Source organism: Adiantum capillus-veneris, chromosome 1, assembly GCF_014529385.1.
Source record: "Adiantum capillus-veneris isolate H3 chromosome 1, ASM1452938v2, whole genome shotgun sequence".
In the NCBI taxonomy this organism is placed as follows: domain Eukaryota; kingdom Viridiplantae; phylum Streptophyta; class Polypodiopsida; order Polypodiales; family Pteridaceae; genus Adiantum; species Adiantum capillus-veneris.
The window spans coordinates 101,884,217-101,902,325 of NC_140931.1; the positions used below are offsets into that span (position 1 = coordinate 101,884,217).

Sequence of the window (18,109 nt, forward strand, 5' to 3'; positions counted from 1 at the left end):
AGTGATCCTACCAATGTCACTCTTTACCAAATTGTCGTTGGTTGCCTTATTTATTTATGCAACACAGGGTCGGGCATTCAATTTGCAGTCTCACAGGTCAGCAGATTCATGCATAGCCTAGGGTCTAAGCATTGGCAGGCTGTCAAGGAGATCTTTTTCTACTTGAGTGGCACTTTACATATTGGCTTGTTTTATCCTAAGGGGGGATCATTGCTGCCAGACTTACATGACTTTTCAGACTCAGATTTGGTTGTTTGTTTTGACACACAAGTGTCTACAAGTGGTTTTTGTTTCATGCTCGACAGTTCATGTATCTCATGGTTGCGGAAGAAGCAACCTACTGTGGCCACTTTTAGTTGTGAGGCTGAGTACAGGTCAGTATTCACACAGCTCCTTCACAGCTACAAGTGAGTGTGTATGGCTCATATGCCTTATGGTTGACTTGGGTAATGGATAGGACACTGCCAACACTATCTACGCTGACAAAATGCATTTGGCAGCTGCGAGGAACCCAGTTTTTTATGCTCGCACAAAGCACATTGAGGTGCATTACCACTATGTCGGGGAGAAGCTTTCAGCATGAGAGATTAGCTTGGCTTATGATGGGTAGTCTTGATGATGCACTACATGCAGATAGCACACAGGCGGCTATGACAGCCAGGTTTGTGCAGATTTTGTCAACATTCAGGCGTCTCATGTACAACCTACTAGTGTCAAGGCCCAACCTAGCAGCTGCAGTGGGAGCATTTGCAATAGGGATTGTCAATTGTACAAGGATTGACACTAGCATGATGCATAATGGAGTTTTGGAGACCATATAGAGTTGTCTACAAGATTTACATGTAGGCTCTAGCGTAGGTATGGATGCTCGCCTATCTTTAGAGCTGATACGGATGCATGTAGATTGACTGAGCGAGCTAGTGAGCGTAGGTTGAGAGAGTCTCTCACCTGTTTTCTTGTACATACTATCTCCATAAGAAAACCATTAGTAGGTTAGATTGGAATGAGTGTTTCAACACTTGTTGTCCAATAGAGAGTTTACTAGGGAATAATACATAAGCACCAGTGGTCTTATAATACCACCATAGGACCCGTGTCTGCAGGTTGTCATTTTAATAGCTAGGAAATTGTGTCATGGTCTAGACCCTTGTCCTCAGCATAAATCATCATTTAGGTATTAAGTTGTGGACTTTTGGTATGTCATTGAATAGTGAAGAAAATGCCATGCATGTAGTAGAGAGCATAGCAACGTCGGTATACTTGACTGTAAAAAGAGCTGGGTTGGAGGTTTCGTCCGTCGGGACACAAACTCTCCCCTTGCAGAGTAGGTACCCATCATTTATGGAAAAATTCTTCCATCTCTATAGCTCATCACTCGAAAGAAGAAAATTGGATGTGGAGGAAATAGACATTGCTAGCATTGGAGCGAGAAGGATCACTCATTTTGACATGACTCCACACCTTGGAGTATGTTTACGTAGTTGGCCTAAGGCCTTTTTTGAAATGAGTAGGCACGTTGCTCTACGTAGTTAGATCTCAACTGTGGAGCTTGTACATGAATTGCACATAGCACGCTGCCTACTACGCAATGCTTTTGAACCTCCCTTCAACATAGCCAGCTCTGTGTGCCGCTTTTCATAATCTATTCAAATTATCTCAACATTGAGTCTACAGCCCTTTTCGCAATCTGATTATTGTTATGTGTTCTCCTACTTGCCCTCTGCGATTGCCAGCTACCTCCGACTCTCAATGTAGGCTACAGAGTATCTTCCCATTGTTTCCGACTCTCGACTAATTTGCAAAATATGCCCCCATCTACCACCCTGCCATCTGTGTCCAACTATGTCCGACTCTTGGCCACAGCCTAGAGACAACACCGCCATGATTTTGACCTTGCATCACCATCACCTCAATATGCTTTGTTTTCACAACATTGTCGTACAGTGTGAGAGACTATAAGAAGTCTAATAGCACAACAATAACTAGCATGAAGAGCATCATGCAATACAGAATGCATGCACGCTACGGTGTGTGCGGGAAGGGGAAGAAGGAGAAGGAGTGCAAGGTGTGTGTGGGTGGAGCAACACTCAAGATGAGCTGCCCCTTATTCTTTGTATATGTACAAAGAAATAAGGTGGTCAGTGGGCAAGCACCCATAGCCTCGACAATCGGGCAAGGCACAAAGGCCTTCACCCCAACAATGGTTGAAGAGTGTCGTGCAGCGTGGAATGCGTGTGTGGTGTGGTGTGTGCGGGAAGGGAAGTAAGGAGAAGGAGTGCAAGTTGTGTGTGGGTGGAGAAACACTCAAAATGAGCTGCCCCTTATCATTTGTATATGTACAAAGCAATAAGGTGGTCAGTGGGCAGGTGCCCATAGCCTAGGTGATTGGGCAAGGCATAGAGGTCTTTACCCCAATAATCTCCCACTTAAAGGCGAAGTGCCAATAAGTGGGTCCTACTAGCTAGAGATCTGATAAATGGCACTTGTTATTATATCAAGGGTGGATCCATGATTACAAGGATAGAGATCTAATAAATGGCACTTGTTATTAATCACAAGGGTGGATCCATGATTACAAGGATAGAGAGCTAATAAATGGCACTTGTTACCTATCACAAGATCGGATCCATGATTACAAGGGTAGTGATTTGATAAATGGCACTTGTTATCTATCACAAGGTTTGATAATATGGTATATAAATTCATGGAGTCGGTTCAACCATATAAGTACAGAGTCTCTTTTTTGCAAAGAAGACCAATAGGGAGGGTCAATGTATTGGCATTATTATATGAGACATATCCCACATGTGGAGAGTATGAGTTCTCATGGACTATGACATTGGTGCTGATCACTCTCGTGATATGAGGATCATTTAGGCACTCTAAGTTTAGACAATTACATGGCCAAGGTTGTCTAGTACAATGTGATTACGATCCTTCCTGCAAAATTGGCAAGATAAGAAAGTAACGCACATTTTGGTAGTATTTACCTACTGTTATAAAAAAAAGTGTATCAAGATGTCTCACTTATGAAGTATTTATACTATGAGCATCTCATATGTTTCATATGTTGAGTCAATACAGCTATTCAAAAATAGTTTATGCTATTTACGAAGTTTTTTGTCAAGTGGAAGGATGGACCTAATAAAGTTTCCACTTGAGAGAACTTTAGGTAATTAAGCAATGATTTCCCACTTTTCCTGACACATGGCATGGCTTTGCCCTCATAGCCATTGTAGGACCCTTGCCCTCATATGGTCCATGTTGACACCTGTCATCCACAGTGACAATCGAACATTGCTTGTGGTTACTTTGTGATTGTGACAAAGTAGGAGGGACTTTCCTTTACCCTATGGTGAATGGTAACTTTGGACTACCTACGATATACTCTAATGTAAAACGACACGTGGTTGTAGTCCTTTGTCCAATGAATTCAAAATAACATCTTTGGTGAGTTGTGTCTTAACATGTCACTCTCTCCCCTTCTAGACGCTTTGCGGATTTCTTCTTCAATCTTCTCCTACACACACATAGAAATGTGGCTGATTTTTTAATATCTCAGATCTTTGATTTTTGAAATTACTATAGAGATTTTTTGAAGGATGCAACATGCTACCAGAAATGGCGTACACCATGAGACTCCCATCTCCCCTTTTGATCATTCATAAGATGCTAATCTGCATTTGGGATGGTATCTTTTGTAAAGCTATTATTAAGCATGATGTGGAAAATCTACAAAAAGAAGACGCCTTAGAGCTCCTATTGTTGACACAACTTGACATCCCTAAGTGGTTAAAGGTCTATGCTCTAGCAAGGGAAAGACCTACCTTGGCTACTCCTAAATACAAAGAAAACTACCAACCTCTGCAATATTCAAAATGATGATGTTAAGGAGGAGAGGTATTGGAGAGAGCGTTCACATCAAGTTATGAGTAAGTTCAAGGAATGTCATGGGAAGAAACTTTGTAATGACCCCCTCAATTGACAACACCAAAAATTCATGTTGTGAGGGGCACCACTCTCTCTTTCCCCCCTCTCACCATTGCAACTAACATGCTCATCCCTCAGGACCTAGATGAAGAGGAGATTTATAATGTTAAAAAAGATCTCTTGATCACCTCTCTCCTCCTTGGCATAGCAAATAACCCTTTTGAAACCTATACCGAATCCTTCATACCAAATCGCACATATTGGAGCTTTACCTAGTGGATGCCAACTACAAAGCATGGTATTTGGGAAACTTTGGGATCTTGGACCCTCTCAATGAGAATCTAATATGGTCAATCATTAATGAAAATGATAAGGAAGACATCAAGACAGGGTTGCAATAGATTGCAAGCTCAAACAACTCTAACTATTTAGAGTCGTATTAGGAAATCCTGGACCTTCATTAGGAAGGGAATGGGGTATAGAAGGGCCTCTTTATTTTCCATGGGATTAAAAATGAGATTAAGGAATGAGCAAATGGGGGACTCCCATGTGGACTGAAATGGTGGGTGTGGAAGGCTTTAAAACTGAGTGGTCAAACTTATAGGCCTAGAGGTGGAGGTGTTTTTCCTTTATTAATAAAATGAGAAAATTAAAAAGTTTGAACCTTTTTCCATAAAGCTGGGGTAAAAACCCACTCTTTCTCTCTCTAGAGGCTATTGAATCCCCCCTCCCTAAAAAGGGGTCTTTTAAAAAACGTGCTGACATTCTCTCTCTCCTCTTTACTCTCTCTAAGGCTGCTACAACTACTCTCTCTCCCCTTTAGCTATGAAACCTACATCTTCTTCTTCAAGCCCAATTTTCCCCCCAAATACCTCTTGCAACAGAGGTTTGAAACCTCCCTTCTCCATTGATCACTCAGCCTTACCTTCACACCTTTACAAAAATCTGTAGATCTACAACATTGGATACTTCTAAGGTATCTTTATCAACACCTCCTTCTCTATTGATAACGCAGTCTCACCTTCACATCTCTATGGAAAGTTGCAGATCTGCAACACGACTGCTTCTAGAGTGTCTTCATCGACACCTTCTTTGGTCCTTCTTCTTCATCTAGGTGTGAAGGTGAGGTTAATCACTCAACCCCACCTTCAAACCTCTACATGAAGGTATAGATCTGAAGCAGTAACTGCTTCTTGAGTATCTTCATCAACACCTTACTCGGTCCTTGTCCTAATCTAGCTCTGAAATGATCTCTCCTCACTCATCCACATCATTTTGGAGGTTTGGCATAGGGGCATTGTTGGGTAAGATTATTAGGCTTATACATTGGTAAGGAAAGTGAGCTTCATTCCTACTTCCAATGTTCCCGTATCTTTGCTCACTCACCATGCTGGTTTTTGTTTCCATCTTTTATGTAGAGATTTGCAGCAGTGCCATTGTCTGTCTTTGTATACATCTTAGCATTTCTCATTATGCCACACTAATTAAAATTTGTGTATATGAACTAATCTTCATTTTTGTCAAAGCATGTGTTGCATTGCTTTCATGGCTTCTTTAGGTGCTCATCAATGTGGGAGTTTTATTGACTCAATAAGTTGCGCCAATGTGCAAGACGATAGCAGTTCTTTACTTGCTATCATGACTACAAATTATTTATGTGGATGAAAATGCGGCTAAGTTCATGTTGTTTACACAAGGTATCAAACAAACATATGGCTTCTAAGAAACATCATTGGAATGGGAAGATCATGGGTTTCAAGAAAACTCAAGATGGCAAGCGTCTACCAAAGGTACAACATGTGTATATAGATTCTTTATTGGTGCTGACATGTCTTTGCCTCAAGCTAGGTTTCTTGCAAGCTGTACATGTTCTCCTTCTATTTAAATGTTTTGGATTGTACCATTTATGCTTTTACCTCTTAGGTTGCTTCAATATATGCATAATTTGGTGTATTTTCCTTTCATATATTTTTCCATATAATTTTGCAGAGTAGGAGTCAATGGAATCTTTTACAGACAGCTTTGAAGCTATTTATGTGGACATTGGCAAGTTTTTATATGGAGAGTGTTTATCTTGAGAGCTTCCTTCACAAGAGATATTCCTCTATGGCCACGCTTATGCCACAACAAATGCTCTATTATTGGTGAAAATTGGTATGCAGAAACCATATTGCAAAGCAAGGCTTGTCAATGAAATTTCCATATAGCAGATGGAAGCAAACAATAAGAGTATGGGAGGCGCTCGAGTCCAATATTGTTTTTCAAGAGATTGTGGACCTTCAAATATTCCCCCACACTAACATCTTTCCAATAGTTGTGTCAATGATGCCTGGCACATTAGCAATCTTAGCAAGTACCTCAATCCATGAATATTATTCTTTTTGTGTGGATAGAAAATTTGTAAGGTTTAGAAAATAGAAGGGTTCTACTTATGGGAACATCTCATTCCCGTGATGTATCATTGTACAAGCTCAAACACAGGGCCTTATCTCAATGGACATTTTGTTTTCAATCCCAACTCTGTGCATAACTATTGATTGTAAAGTTTAAAATTAGTTCTTTCTATCTTTCATCAATTTTATAGGTGTAATCATTTTGGTATTTCATGAATATTTTGAGTTCTGAGCATTTTAACATTAAAAGTAAATTAAGTCTTAGAAAATCGAATCCAAGTGCATGCTAAGTTCTCTATTTATCTTCTCCACAAAAAAAATAATTTAAAACTCAATTTTTAGTAATTAAGTGAATTCTAAGTGGTACTACCTAGAGGCACACAAGTGTAAATATGAATTGGTTTTAAACGACTTACACCGTATGATTCTCAATTGATTTTCTAAAGCATGTGTACAAATCTAACAAGAATTTTTTATATTGCCTATTGAAATTTGTTAAAGGCCTTGCTAAGAGGGATTACAAGGTAAATGATCACAATGGCCTCATCAACTTGGGCATGGGATGTATAGGTATATATCCAAGGTAAATGATCACAATGATCACAATGGCCTCATCAACTTGGGCATGGGATGTATAGGTATATATCCAAGGTAAATGATCACAATGATCACAATGGCCTCATCAACTTGGGCATGGGATGTATAGGTATATATCCAAGGTAAATGATCACAATGATCACAATGGCCTCATCAACTTGGGCATGGGATGTATAGGTATATATCCAATTTCTTACTTGGACATGGGCCTAGCTTTGCTAGTGCTTAAGGAAATGGAGAGGGATAAGAACAAAGGAAAAAGCACGAGGAGAGATAGGGAGGTTAAAGATATAAGTGAGCATGAAGAGGCCTCAATGAAGCTTGTGCTCCTACATGACTCTAGTCTGATGGACAACATAAATTAAAAACTAGATGGAGATGAGGCGATAGAGGAGGTTCTAGACTTCCATCTACTCCATTTGCATGCAATGGTGATAAAGGGTCATCAATTTGTTTTTGTCAAATGACATTTTCAAAGACTGTTGGACTTCGGTAGTATAAGCAAAATTCTTAATTATTTCACGCTTCAGTCTTTAGTATTATGAAGCTTTGAAAATTATGGAATTTATGTTCTTTTTTGTATATCATGCAAAGCAATTGTGATGGCTCTCTATTTCCTATTCTCCTTATTCATTGGTGGTGGGGGAGGAGGTGATTGTTGTTTCCATGCAAGGACAAAGTTCTTGTACTTTGTTCTTGACTCTATAGGATTGTTCGTTCCTCTCTAGTTTGAGCTATATTATTCTTCCCCTTTTAAACTTTCTTTGACATGGTCACTAAGGGTCTGGTCTTGCGTACCCTCTTTGTAAGAATTCTACTTATATGAGAAAATGGGGTCACTTGGAAAAAGATTCAAAAGAATGTGTTGCATTCGGGACTTGTTGGGTCCATCAAAGTATGGGTTTTTTTTTGCATCATGATCAAGTTACATGCCTCATTTTTGGAGCGAAAAATTAGAGTTTTCCATGCAAGGCCATGTTCCTGGGGGCAGATTATGGCCAAATCAGGCATCTTTTGCACCAAAGTACCGCGACGGGGGGTGTTTCGGGACCCGAGGGGTCTGTACCAAGCTCCGTATGCCACGACGTGAAAAATTCATGTTTGAGCTACAGACCATGGCCATATCAAGCATCTTTTACACAAAAGAACGGCGTCGGGGGGGTTTTTCGAAACCTGCGGGGTCCGGACCAAGCTCTGTGCACCACGGCACGCAAATGGCGCACGGAGCTTGGTCCGGACCCCTCCTGGTCAAACAAGCCATTTGTGCGTCGTGGTGCACGGAGCTTAATCCCGACCCATGTGGTCTGGAAAACCCCCATGGCGTCGTTCTTTTGTGCAAAAGATACTTGATTTGGCCATAATCTGCAGTTCAAACATGGATTTTGCACGCCGTGGCGCAAGGAGCTTGGTACATACCCTCGGGTCCCAAAACAACCGTCGGTGCGGTTCTTTCGTGCAAAAGATGCCTGATTTGGCCATATTCTGCACCCGGAACATGGCCTCGCATGGAAAACTCCAATTTTTTTACCACAATCTGGCCAATATATTTTAGCAAAAGATAATATTCCAACGAACCTGCTCGAGACCACGGATTAATTTTTGGTTTTTCGGCGAGTGATTTTAGTTTTTCGATGAGTGATTTTTCTCATGTACAATGGATTCTACTCGTTATGAGATCTTTAAAAATGTGTTTTTCTAAAATAAGAATTACAAGGGTAAATCAAGCTCTATACTTAACACATTTCCATGTCCATATCTAACAGAATAATTTGTCAAATCACAAGAAATTTAACTATCATTATTGTATGTTAGATATTTATTAAATTGGCTCAAACTTTTTTGAAAATTCCATTTTAGGTATGTAGTATAGTTGAGAAGCTTCTACTATATCTCAATAAAGATTGATGGAATTCAATACTCATTTAGGCCCAGTAATAAATTGCAACTTATTGCATAACTTCTTTTTTTTTTAAATCCATTTTTTGGGTCCTTTGAAATCAAATAATTGTCTTATCATGTTCTTAACGTATTAAAACTATACTTCCATGAATATTTCATATTGTATATAGAAGTTATGGTGAGATTATGAAAATCTACCATGACCTGAGTGGTCTAAGCCACTAACTTGATCCAAGGAACTTTTGTGCATATGTCCTAAAGTCCACCACTTACCCCACCATTCTAGCATTTAGTCAAAGATTCATTAAGTTTTGAGTACTTAAACTTCCAAATAAAAGGCCTTCCTATATCCCATTCTCTTTCTAATTTCTATAAAGGCTAATTGTACTATTAGCAACTATAAGTTTCATGTTCACATTTCATATTTAGATGTCATTTATTTAGAAATATGAATAATGAGCTTTCCTTTGTTTTATGGTGCCTTCTGACCATCCTTTCACCAAGCCACTATTGATATCCAATTATGTACAAGAATGTATCAACTACACAAACATTCTTGGCTAACCTGGTTCTCAACACAAATTTTTGTGGGGCCTAGAAAATGAGGGAAACATAGTATTTCAAGACAAGTGTACACAATTAACCTAAATGACAACATAAAGTAACTTCAAAACAATGACAAAGTTCACTGCAAGTAAAGAGATGACACAATAAGATGGTAAAGCTTGTATTGCATTAATCAATTACATGATCCCACTGGCTTAGCATATGAGTTTTGTACTTAATTGTTCCATACATGAGAACAAAGCTAGGCTCTCTCTCTTACTACCACTCTATTGCTCCGCCTTTTGGCCCCTTCGTCTTGCCTTCCATTTGCAGCACCTTTCTTTGCAGCTATAAGTTTAGCAGACACTTTCAACCGATTCTTGGTTGTTGAGATTTGGTTCAACACTTGAATGTCCATCTTGGCTTGGTTGGTTCTTGGTCTGCAATTGAGCCACAAAGTGACTGATGTATATCTCCCTAGGGCTTGACTATTCAAATATTGTAGGCACGAAATTCCACGTCATTAACTTTTGCGATACACCTTCTGTAGATAAAACATGAATACATAGATATACAATATCAGAAGCTAAATACAATGTGAGTTTCTTAAATCCATAGCTGAATTCGATTGCAATATAAACATTCAAAACGTCACCTCTTTCAAGAGCAAGTATTTGAACATAGTTGAATTTAGACCAACCCATATTGTGGCCTATATTGCTAAAATGCATTGGAGTCAAGTTTTCCAACCATTGATAGCAGCTTTCAAATAAATCTTTTGGAGGCACTAGTACCAATTTTCAATGTTTTTGAATATAAGAGAATCTGCTAAAACAAGAGATGATTAGTAAAGAATCCTTCTAATTTCAAAGTAAAAAGAGCTCCAATAAGTCATTCATGGAAAGAATACACTAAAAACACATGCTTTGCAGGAATTGACACTTACCTTAGGATCCTTTGCCAACATTGAAAACGTGTGACCCTTCATAAGCCTTACATACACCCCTTGCGTTATGCTACATAGGCACCATGTATAGTAGATCTCTACTACATTTTAATCCTTTGCCGGGTAGCTATGAGCAATTACACTCTTGCTAGAAATTACTTGCATAGTGCATAGTTCACACACACATACATACACACAGTAAAGATACATAGTGCATAGTGCATAGTTCACACGCGCATACATACACACATACATACACACAATAAAGAAGGAGATGTTGCAGCAACTGTGAAAAGGATTTTGAAAAGAGATAGGGAGCTAGAGTAGGAAAGTTGACGTTGCACGTCAAGAAAGAGGTTATGGAACTCGAAAGAGAGATGCAAGCTTGGGAAGAGAGCGAAAGTGGACTAGGAACCTAGAAGTTGGAGCTATGGAGATAAAAGTTGCAGATCTAGAATGAGATGTTGGAGCTATGGAGAAAGAGGTTGCAGATCTAGAAGAGAAGTTGTTGGAGCTATGGAGAAAGAGGTTACAGATCTGAAAGGAAATGTTGGAGCTATGGAGAAAGAGGTTGCAGATCTAAAGGGAGATGTTGTAGCTATAGGGAAAGAGGTTGCATGTTTACAAGGACATGTTGTAGCTATGGAGGAAGAGGTTGCAGGTTTAGAAGGAGATGTTGTAGCTATGGAGGAAGAGGTTGAAAATCTAGAAGGAGATGTTACAGAGGTAGAATGACGTATGGTAGGCTACTTTACAAAATGATGCCCTAGCATGAGAAGAGGAGGAGAGAGAGAGAGAGAGAGAGAGATGACAGGGCGTTTTAGAGAGAGAGTGGGGATAAAGATTGCAGATCTGCACTTTTCAGCCAGCAGTGGGGAGAGAAAGAGAGCTTGGGAAACTTTTGGAGGGGGAGAAACAAGAAGAGAGAGAAGACAAAGAGGGAACAAGAGAGGGAAACTTTTATATTTGAAAATTGAAAAGGTGCTTTTGGGGGGAGAGCAACTCCAACTAGATCTTGTAAAATCTGCATATATTCCCCAAGAAAATAAGCAAAAGTATTCTTATAAAGGCATGTCTAGGCTATCTACCCCACCATTCTAGCCCTTGGTCAAAGCTTGATTAAGTTTTAAATATTTTCTTAAACTGCCAAATAAAGAGGCCCTCATATACCTCATTCCCTTCCTAATGTGCCCACAACCTCAAAACTCTAGAATATCACATTGATATCTCCATCCAGCCTCCCTTTCATAGCCAACCATGCCTCTATAACCCCTTTGCTTATGTGATTGCCATAGGCTCTTAACCCTACTAAGCTCGAAGATATTATGCCTTAGGTTTGTATTGGGGGATGACCATTGTATGGATATTATTTCCCCCTTAAAGAAGAAAATTTGTCCTTAAAAACATCAATGAAAAATCTCTTCCTAAAAGCACCAATGTTTTCCTAATATAAATGTGCATCCCATCTATCTACATGCTTGGCTAAAACCAAATCCTATGCTCAAAGCTACATTTGAATACTTTAAACTATATGATTACAATCAGACTAACAACTAGCATGCATAGAGAGACTATCTCTTTGGCTAAAAGGAATCTCTGACTAAATCTCAGACTAATAGAAGAGCCTACCTCAAACGAGATGACAAGAGCTTATTGCTCCTAATCTTGAAGCAATTGCTTTAAAAAATTGGAGAGCTTACGTACTAGTGCATATTACTCAAGCGAATGATTAGCGCTTGGAATTGCATGTGACACATAAAAGAGTTTGGCACCCTGTGTCTAAGTTCACCAATACATTTACCCTCTCACATGTGGAGTAAATATTGTTCTCCTTAAAAGAAGAGTGCTCTATTGAGCTGAATGGGATCCTTCAAATTCTAGCTCCACACTGTAAAGAATGAGTACTCTGTGCTTAGACATGTTTGCATGATAGCTAAAGCAACATTCAACTTCCTTAAAAAAATCTTTGCCCATATGGCTACACAATATGTATAAGGTGAGAAGCCAAATGTGACCCTACATATGATCATGGCTAGCTTCAAATTGCATGCTCCTAGTGTCTAGATGTAGTGAGAGTGAACCTTGGTTTGCACTCTGCTGAAGGAAATACATGCATGACACATCATACCCTCTCATAGAGATAACAATAAAAATTACAATCGAAATGTTGATGAGAAAATCACAAAACTAGAAGCACACATTGCTCGTAGCCATATAAATGTCATTAAAAGTAGTAGATAGTTTTATCACACACTCTTGATGTAAAACAATAATCGTATATCATTCCAAAAAGATACTTGTAAAGTATTATATGATCAAAGTCTACAACTAAAATAACATCTATTGTAATTGCGGTTGTTAACTAAGACATGATTTGTCAAAAATATCCGAACATGAGAGATGTCATTTGACTATGGAGATTTTGGTTGATGAACCAAGCTCCTATTCTGAGCCTGCTTTATTGCTGCTTGCTCAGAGCAAAAGGAAATCTCTTTTTGTATGTAAACTTGATAGGCAATGATCAAAAACACACATTCTCTTTAGCTCGTTCAATTTTAGTAGCAGATAGAGAACCTTCGGAGCTCATGACTCTCTTGATAGGTTCAAAATGTGATACTAGAAGTGTATGATGCAACTCTTTCTCATGTGCATCATATAATAAAGCTTTTGCAACTACGTCTTGCAATGTCTTTGGATGCAAATTAGTAATTGTAGCCTTGATGTCAGGATGCAGTCCATGAAGAAAACCTCAAACCTTGTGGAAATTATCCAAGTCTTTCAACTTAAGGATAATCTCCATGTACTTGGAGATTATTCTATAACTAGTTAGAGAAGAATTGTGCATGTTACAATTGTCCCATACCTTGCAATTCTTCTTTGCTTCATTACTAGGTAAAATTGTTTCTAGTATACATGTTTAGACTGGATGCACATCTTGGGATTTTCTGTAAGAGAAAATAGTCATCCACCACCTGTAGGCCTTGCCTTGCAAATCTAGACTAGTATCTATAGGACGTGAAGCATATAGTATTGCATGAAGATATCCACTTATGCAAAACGATATTAATTGCATCTTTATTGTGTTCCCGATCTTCAACTCTATAGACTGTCGACTTCAAATCCTTCATCAAAGATGAAGTTTGTTTTAATTGTCATTCGTCACAGGAGGATATTTTGATGATGATAGAATTCCATCAACCCTTCGACCAGAAATAGATGGAATCTTTGATCGGTCTATTCCAACTTGTAACTAATATTTTTAACCACAGTGACCTCTGTGAGCATTTAAATTTGTATTAATCATTCAAATTAATGCAATTTGTTGAGTTCATTATAGAAAAGCATTGAAATCATGTATGTCGACAAATCCATGATCATTTTTTAGATCATCGTTCTCATTCGCTCTCACATTTGACATAGCTACATATGGCCCCGAAGATGGGGGATTTTCCAAAATCAAATTGATGACAATCTGCCGATAGAGGACGTCTGTCAACATGATGGAGAATTGAATTAGAAAGATTGGGCAAGGAAGAAGAGTAACTCTCAACTTGTAGATTGATTAGTAAAGTTCTTGACTAGTGTCGTCAAGAATCTATACTCAATGCCAAACAAAACTGGGACAATAAGAAAAAACTCAAAACTTATGAAGTATAACCCTACCTTGCTTGCCGCTACCTCTGCCAACTGCTTTGAAGCTTGCCAAGCCATGCCAAGCCTTTATTCCCTTGTGTGAATGCCTCTTGCCAATAACTTTGGCCACAAGAGGCCCAAGCCCAAAATATAGGGCATCCCTTTGTAAAAGAAAGCATAGCTATGTTGTGTAAGCTACCTAGCAGTGTGTGTGAGAGAGAAATTGGTTGCACATCACCTGCACCTTGAACGCTTTGCTTGTCAATGGCTCTCTCTTGCATCAAGAACCCTTTTCCACCACTCCTTTTGTGCAAAAAGTATGGCATCAATGCTAAAAATAGCACCAATGGCCCTTCCCACACCTAAAGATTACTCCATTGAGCTTTGATACCACTCTGCAATAGCATATTGATATCTACACCAAATCTTCCTTTTATAACAAGTCATGCCTCTATAAATAGGACCCCTTTACATATGTGCTTCCCATAGACTCTTTTCCCTACTAAGGTCATAGCTACTAGGTCTTATGTTTGTATTGCATGACCATTATCTTGACACCTAAATCAGTCCATGTCCATATACAATATGTTGCTTTGAGACCCAAATATGTAACAAAAACTCGGGCTACTTATTGGGAGTTAAGGGAGTCATATCTACCATCAGAAGGGATTTAAACGACATGGCACATGTCTGGAATGTGCATAGGCCATTCATAAAGTGCCAATGTCAGCACATTGGAGAGGGTGAATTTTACATGGGAACATTCTGTGGTTTGACCATGCCCTATGGGTGATGATGATGCACAAAATAATTACGTTCTTTCATGCAAGAATGTTAAAGAAATCCATGTTGCTCTCCCTATGATGGATTTCAATTGAGGGACAGGACGCTATATAAGCTCTCTTACTTCACTTATATTGCATGGAGAGATTGAAAGAAGTAGTGAAGCACTTCTCCCTCTTCTAGCAGCTAGCATCCTCCACTAACAACATGTATGAGTTGCAGGTTATTCATAAGGAAAGCGACTATGTTGTATGGTGGGTATAACCATGTTGAAAGAGACACCCAATGTCCCAGAGGGAAGCATCACCATCACAAGGGTAGGAGCAGATCTTTAAACCCACAAAGAACTCCAAACACACCCTCTAACCCCCATAATTGGCATACAACCGACTTTGTTGACCTCCGAGGGTCACTTAATAACTATGTGACTATCACATGAGTGCGGTTATTAAATTTCATTTTTTCTCACGTAGAGCTTCGCATTGTCCATCATATCCTTTGTCATAACAACCCATGCATGGTCTTACTTTGCAATTGAAACCACAAGTTTTGCACATTGGACCTCAGCATGAATAACGGGGTTGAGTATCTTGATACCACCATGTTCCACTAGCCTAGCGACTGTGTAAGGACATGGGTCCTATGGGCAAGGCCACCAGCACAGCCGGACAGTGTGTACTCTAGGGGGAGGCTATAAAATAGCACGGCATGTTGGAGATTAGCACACGCATTACCACCACCCTTCCACTGGTATCCAAGTTATTTTTGGAGAAGGGAAAAAGCGGGTTGCATGTGCATGCGACGTTCTACTTCTCTCCCACGTTCCGCAGACAGCGGCCTCTCTGATGTGCAGTAAAAGAAGGCAGGAACAGTTTCATACGCGCGCCCGAAGATAGATAGCGACAGCTACCCCATCTACGCCCTCCATAATGGGCGATCAAGGCAAACTCGATCGACAACTCAACGACATCGAGGCCATTGGTGCCGTTGGTTGCGCACGTAGGAAGGCCTACTTAACTCTTGCATGAAGGAGGGTTGAACCCACCCCAGGAGGATAAGAGGCCAACACTTTATCATCAAGCTATTGACCCTTGTTGTGTATAACAAGAAAAGATAGCATACTTGTGTTGAAACAAAAACTAGAAGGAAAAGGAAAGCTTCAAACTTCAAGGAAGTAGTTTCACCCTTCCTTTTCACTTCTTGGAGGAAGGCAAGTTTTCATCCACTTGCCTTCCTCCAAAAATTCTTTTTTCCTCAAGGAGGTAGCTTCACAGTAAACAAAAGCCTTCACAAAAATGACGAGTTTTTGTGAAGAATCAACAAGGTGTTCTTACGACGAATGACACGAGAAGTACTACAATTCCCACAAGGTGAGGTTCGCATGCAACACAAATCGCGGAGCATACAAAACACAAAGACTTCAATTTCACAAGGTACAAGTTGACGTTTGTTTCTCTCTCTTTACATTAGTGTGTGTTTACCATGGCCAGTGAGGATATCCCACCTACCACACTTTTGATTTTGAGCATGTAGATCAAAATTAGGGCACCACGGGTGCTGTTGACGCTAATATGCATGACGACAATGATCTAGGAGATTATTGCCTTGTAGATATGCCTACTTTCAAGACTTTGGAAAATCACCAAAGCGTACTTGAATGCAACCTCTCTGCACTCAATGCAAATGTTACCAATCTTATGGAGTTACTGTGAAATTTATGAATTCACAGACGGCTCATAGAGCCACAAGTGGCATGGTTCAAGGAAACCAAGCTCGCACGACTCAAGGAGTCCAAGAGACAAGTGCTTCAGAAGATGCAGAAAGTAGCAATGCATTACTTAAGAATATCACCATTCCTAGTTTCATGGGGAAGAGCGTGATCACAACAATGATGCAGTCAATACATTCTTACACAAATGGAGTGATATTCATAGATTGAGACACACCTCGCATATAAAGACGTCTGTGGAAACAAGTCTATCTCTTAAAGGCAAGGCCTATAAGTGGTGGATGACATTTCCAATAAATGCTCGTCCTTCGTCTTGGGCTGTGTTTCAAGCTTCTTTCTCCAAAGAGTTTTTGGACTCCAATGAAGAAGATAAGAATTGGCTAGCATGGGATACATGCCACATGAGTGGCCTCTCTCTCACACAGTACCTTTCAAAGTATCGAAAAATCATAATAAAACTAGAAAGTCTAGATGAATTCCAAAATATACGGGGTTTTAATAGGGGTCTTGACAAAGACAATCGTCTTCATGTCAAGACCCAAAATCCAAAAACTTTGGAAGAAGCCATCAGTCATGCCCAAAGACATGATGATGACCAAGAGAGGAAAGGAAATGTTCCCTACTCCAAGAATAGTTTTGCTAAGAGCAATGTGGCTAAGAGCCAATGGCAAGTTAGATCTCCAACATGTTCCAAGAGGAATAAGAGACAATCTACCTCTCCACACCCACAAGAGGCTAAGAAGCCTAAGCAATCATTAGATACTCCACATGGGTCTCTCAACACTGCTGATTTTGAGCGTGCAAAGAAACACAATTTGTGTTTTAGATGTCTTTTGGACCAACATAACAAGAAAGATTGTCCTCTTTTGCAAGGCAAAGAAAAGGCTATGCACACAGTGCAACGCCTCATATTAGATTCATCTCCTAAATATTGTGCTATAGAGGTTCTTCATATGGAAGAAAAGCACAAGTATTGTGTGCCTGCTTCAATGTGGCAGCCCACCTTTGGCCCCCATGATTTGATTTACATGCATGGCACTATTAACGGACAACGTGTTCGTATTTTAGTGGATGATGGTGCAACTCATAACTTCTTGAACTATAAGCTAGTCAAGAAATTGAAGCTTACACAGACTCCCTACTCTCACAAGTATGTGGTGGAGCAGATGTCTGGGAATGATAAAGAAGTATAGGACATGGTAGCTCAAGGGGTTGAGCTTATTGTTCAAGATCATACGATGACCCTTGACTTCCAAGTTATGAACATGGACCGTGCTAATGTTTTTTTAGGATGGGAGTGGCTGCATGGTTTAGGAAACACATTGCACACTAGTTATGTACACAACTCCTTATCCTTTATGGCCAATGGTAAACATGTACTTTTGCTTGGTGAGAAAAATATACCATCTGCACCTCTTATATGTACACCTAAGCTTTCTATTTCACAAAAAGTAGATTTAATAGATGAAGTCTTTTTGTGTTACTGCTTGTCTCCAAGTCTTGTGAATTCTCACGAGCAATGTGCGGTGAATCTAGTAATGGTATGCAAAGTGCAATGAATTCTAATGCTAAACAAAGTGTTAACAAATCTAACGGGCAAAGTGCTCTCAACTTTAATTCTATAGAGCAACGTGCAACTGTTGTAAAACAAAC

General features: G+C 39.6%; 1 protein-coding gene across 1 annotated transcript; it reads left to right on the plus strand.

The window, feature by feature from the left end:
• The first annotated feature begins 10,767 nt into the window (after positions 1–10,767).
• On the plus strand, positions 10,768–11,046 carry LOC147465279 (uncharacterized). The gene has a single exon (XM_086511488.1). It carries the CDS (start codon positions 10,768–10,770, stop codon positions 11,044–11,046), a length of 279 nt encoding a protein of 92 aa, XP_086367614.1.
• The last annotated feature ends 7,063 nt before the right edge of the window (positions 11,047–18,109 follow it).

Bases quoted from the DNA above. Each gene is read 5' to 3' on its own strand.
- LOC147465279 (XM_086511488.1), top strand. From the start codon at position 10,768: ATGAGATGTTGGAGCTATGGAGAAAGAGGTTGCAGATCTAGAAGAGAA.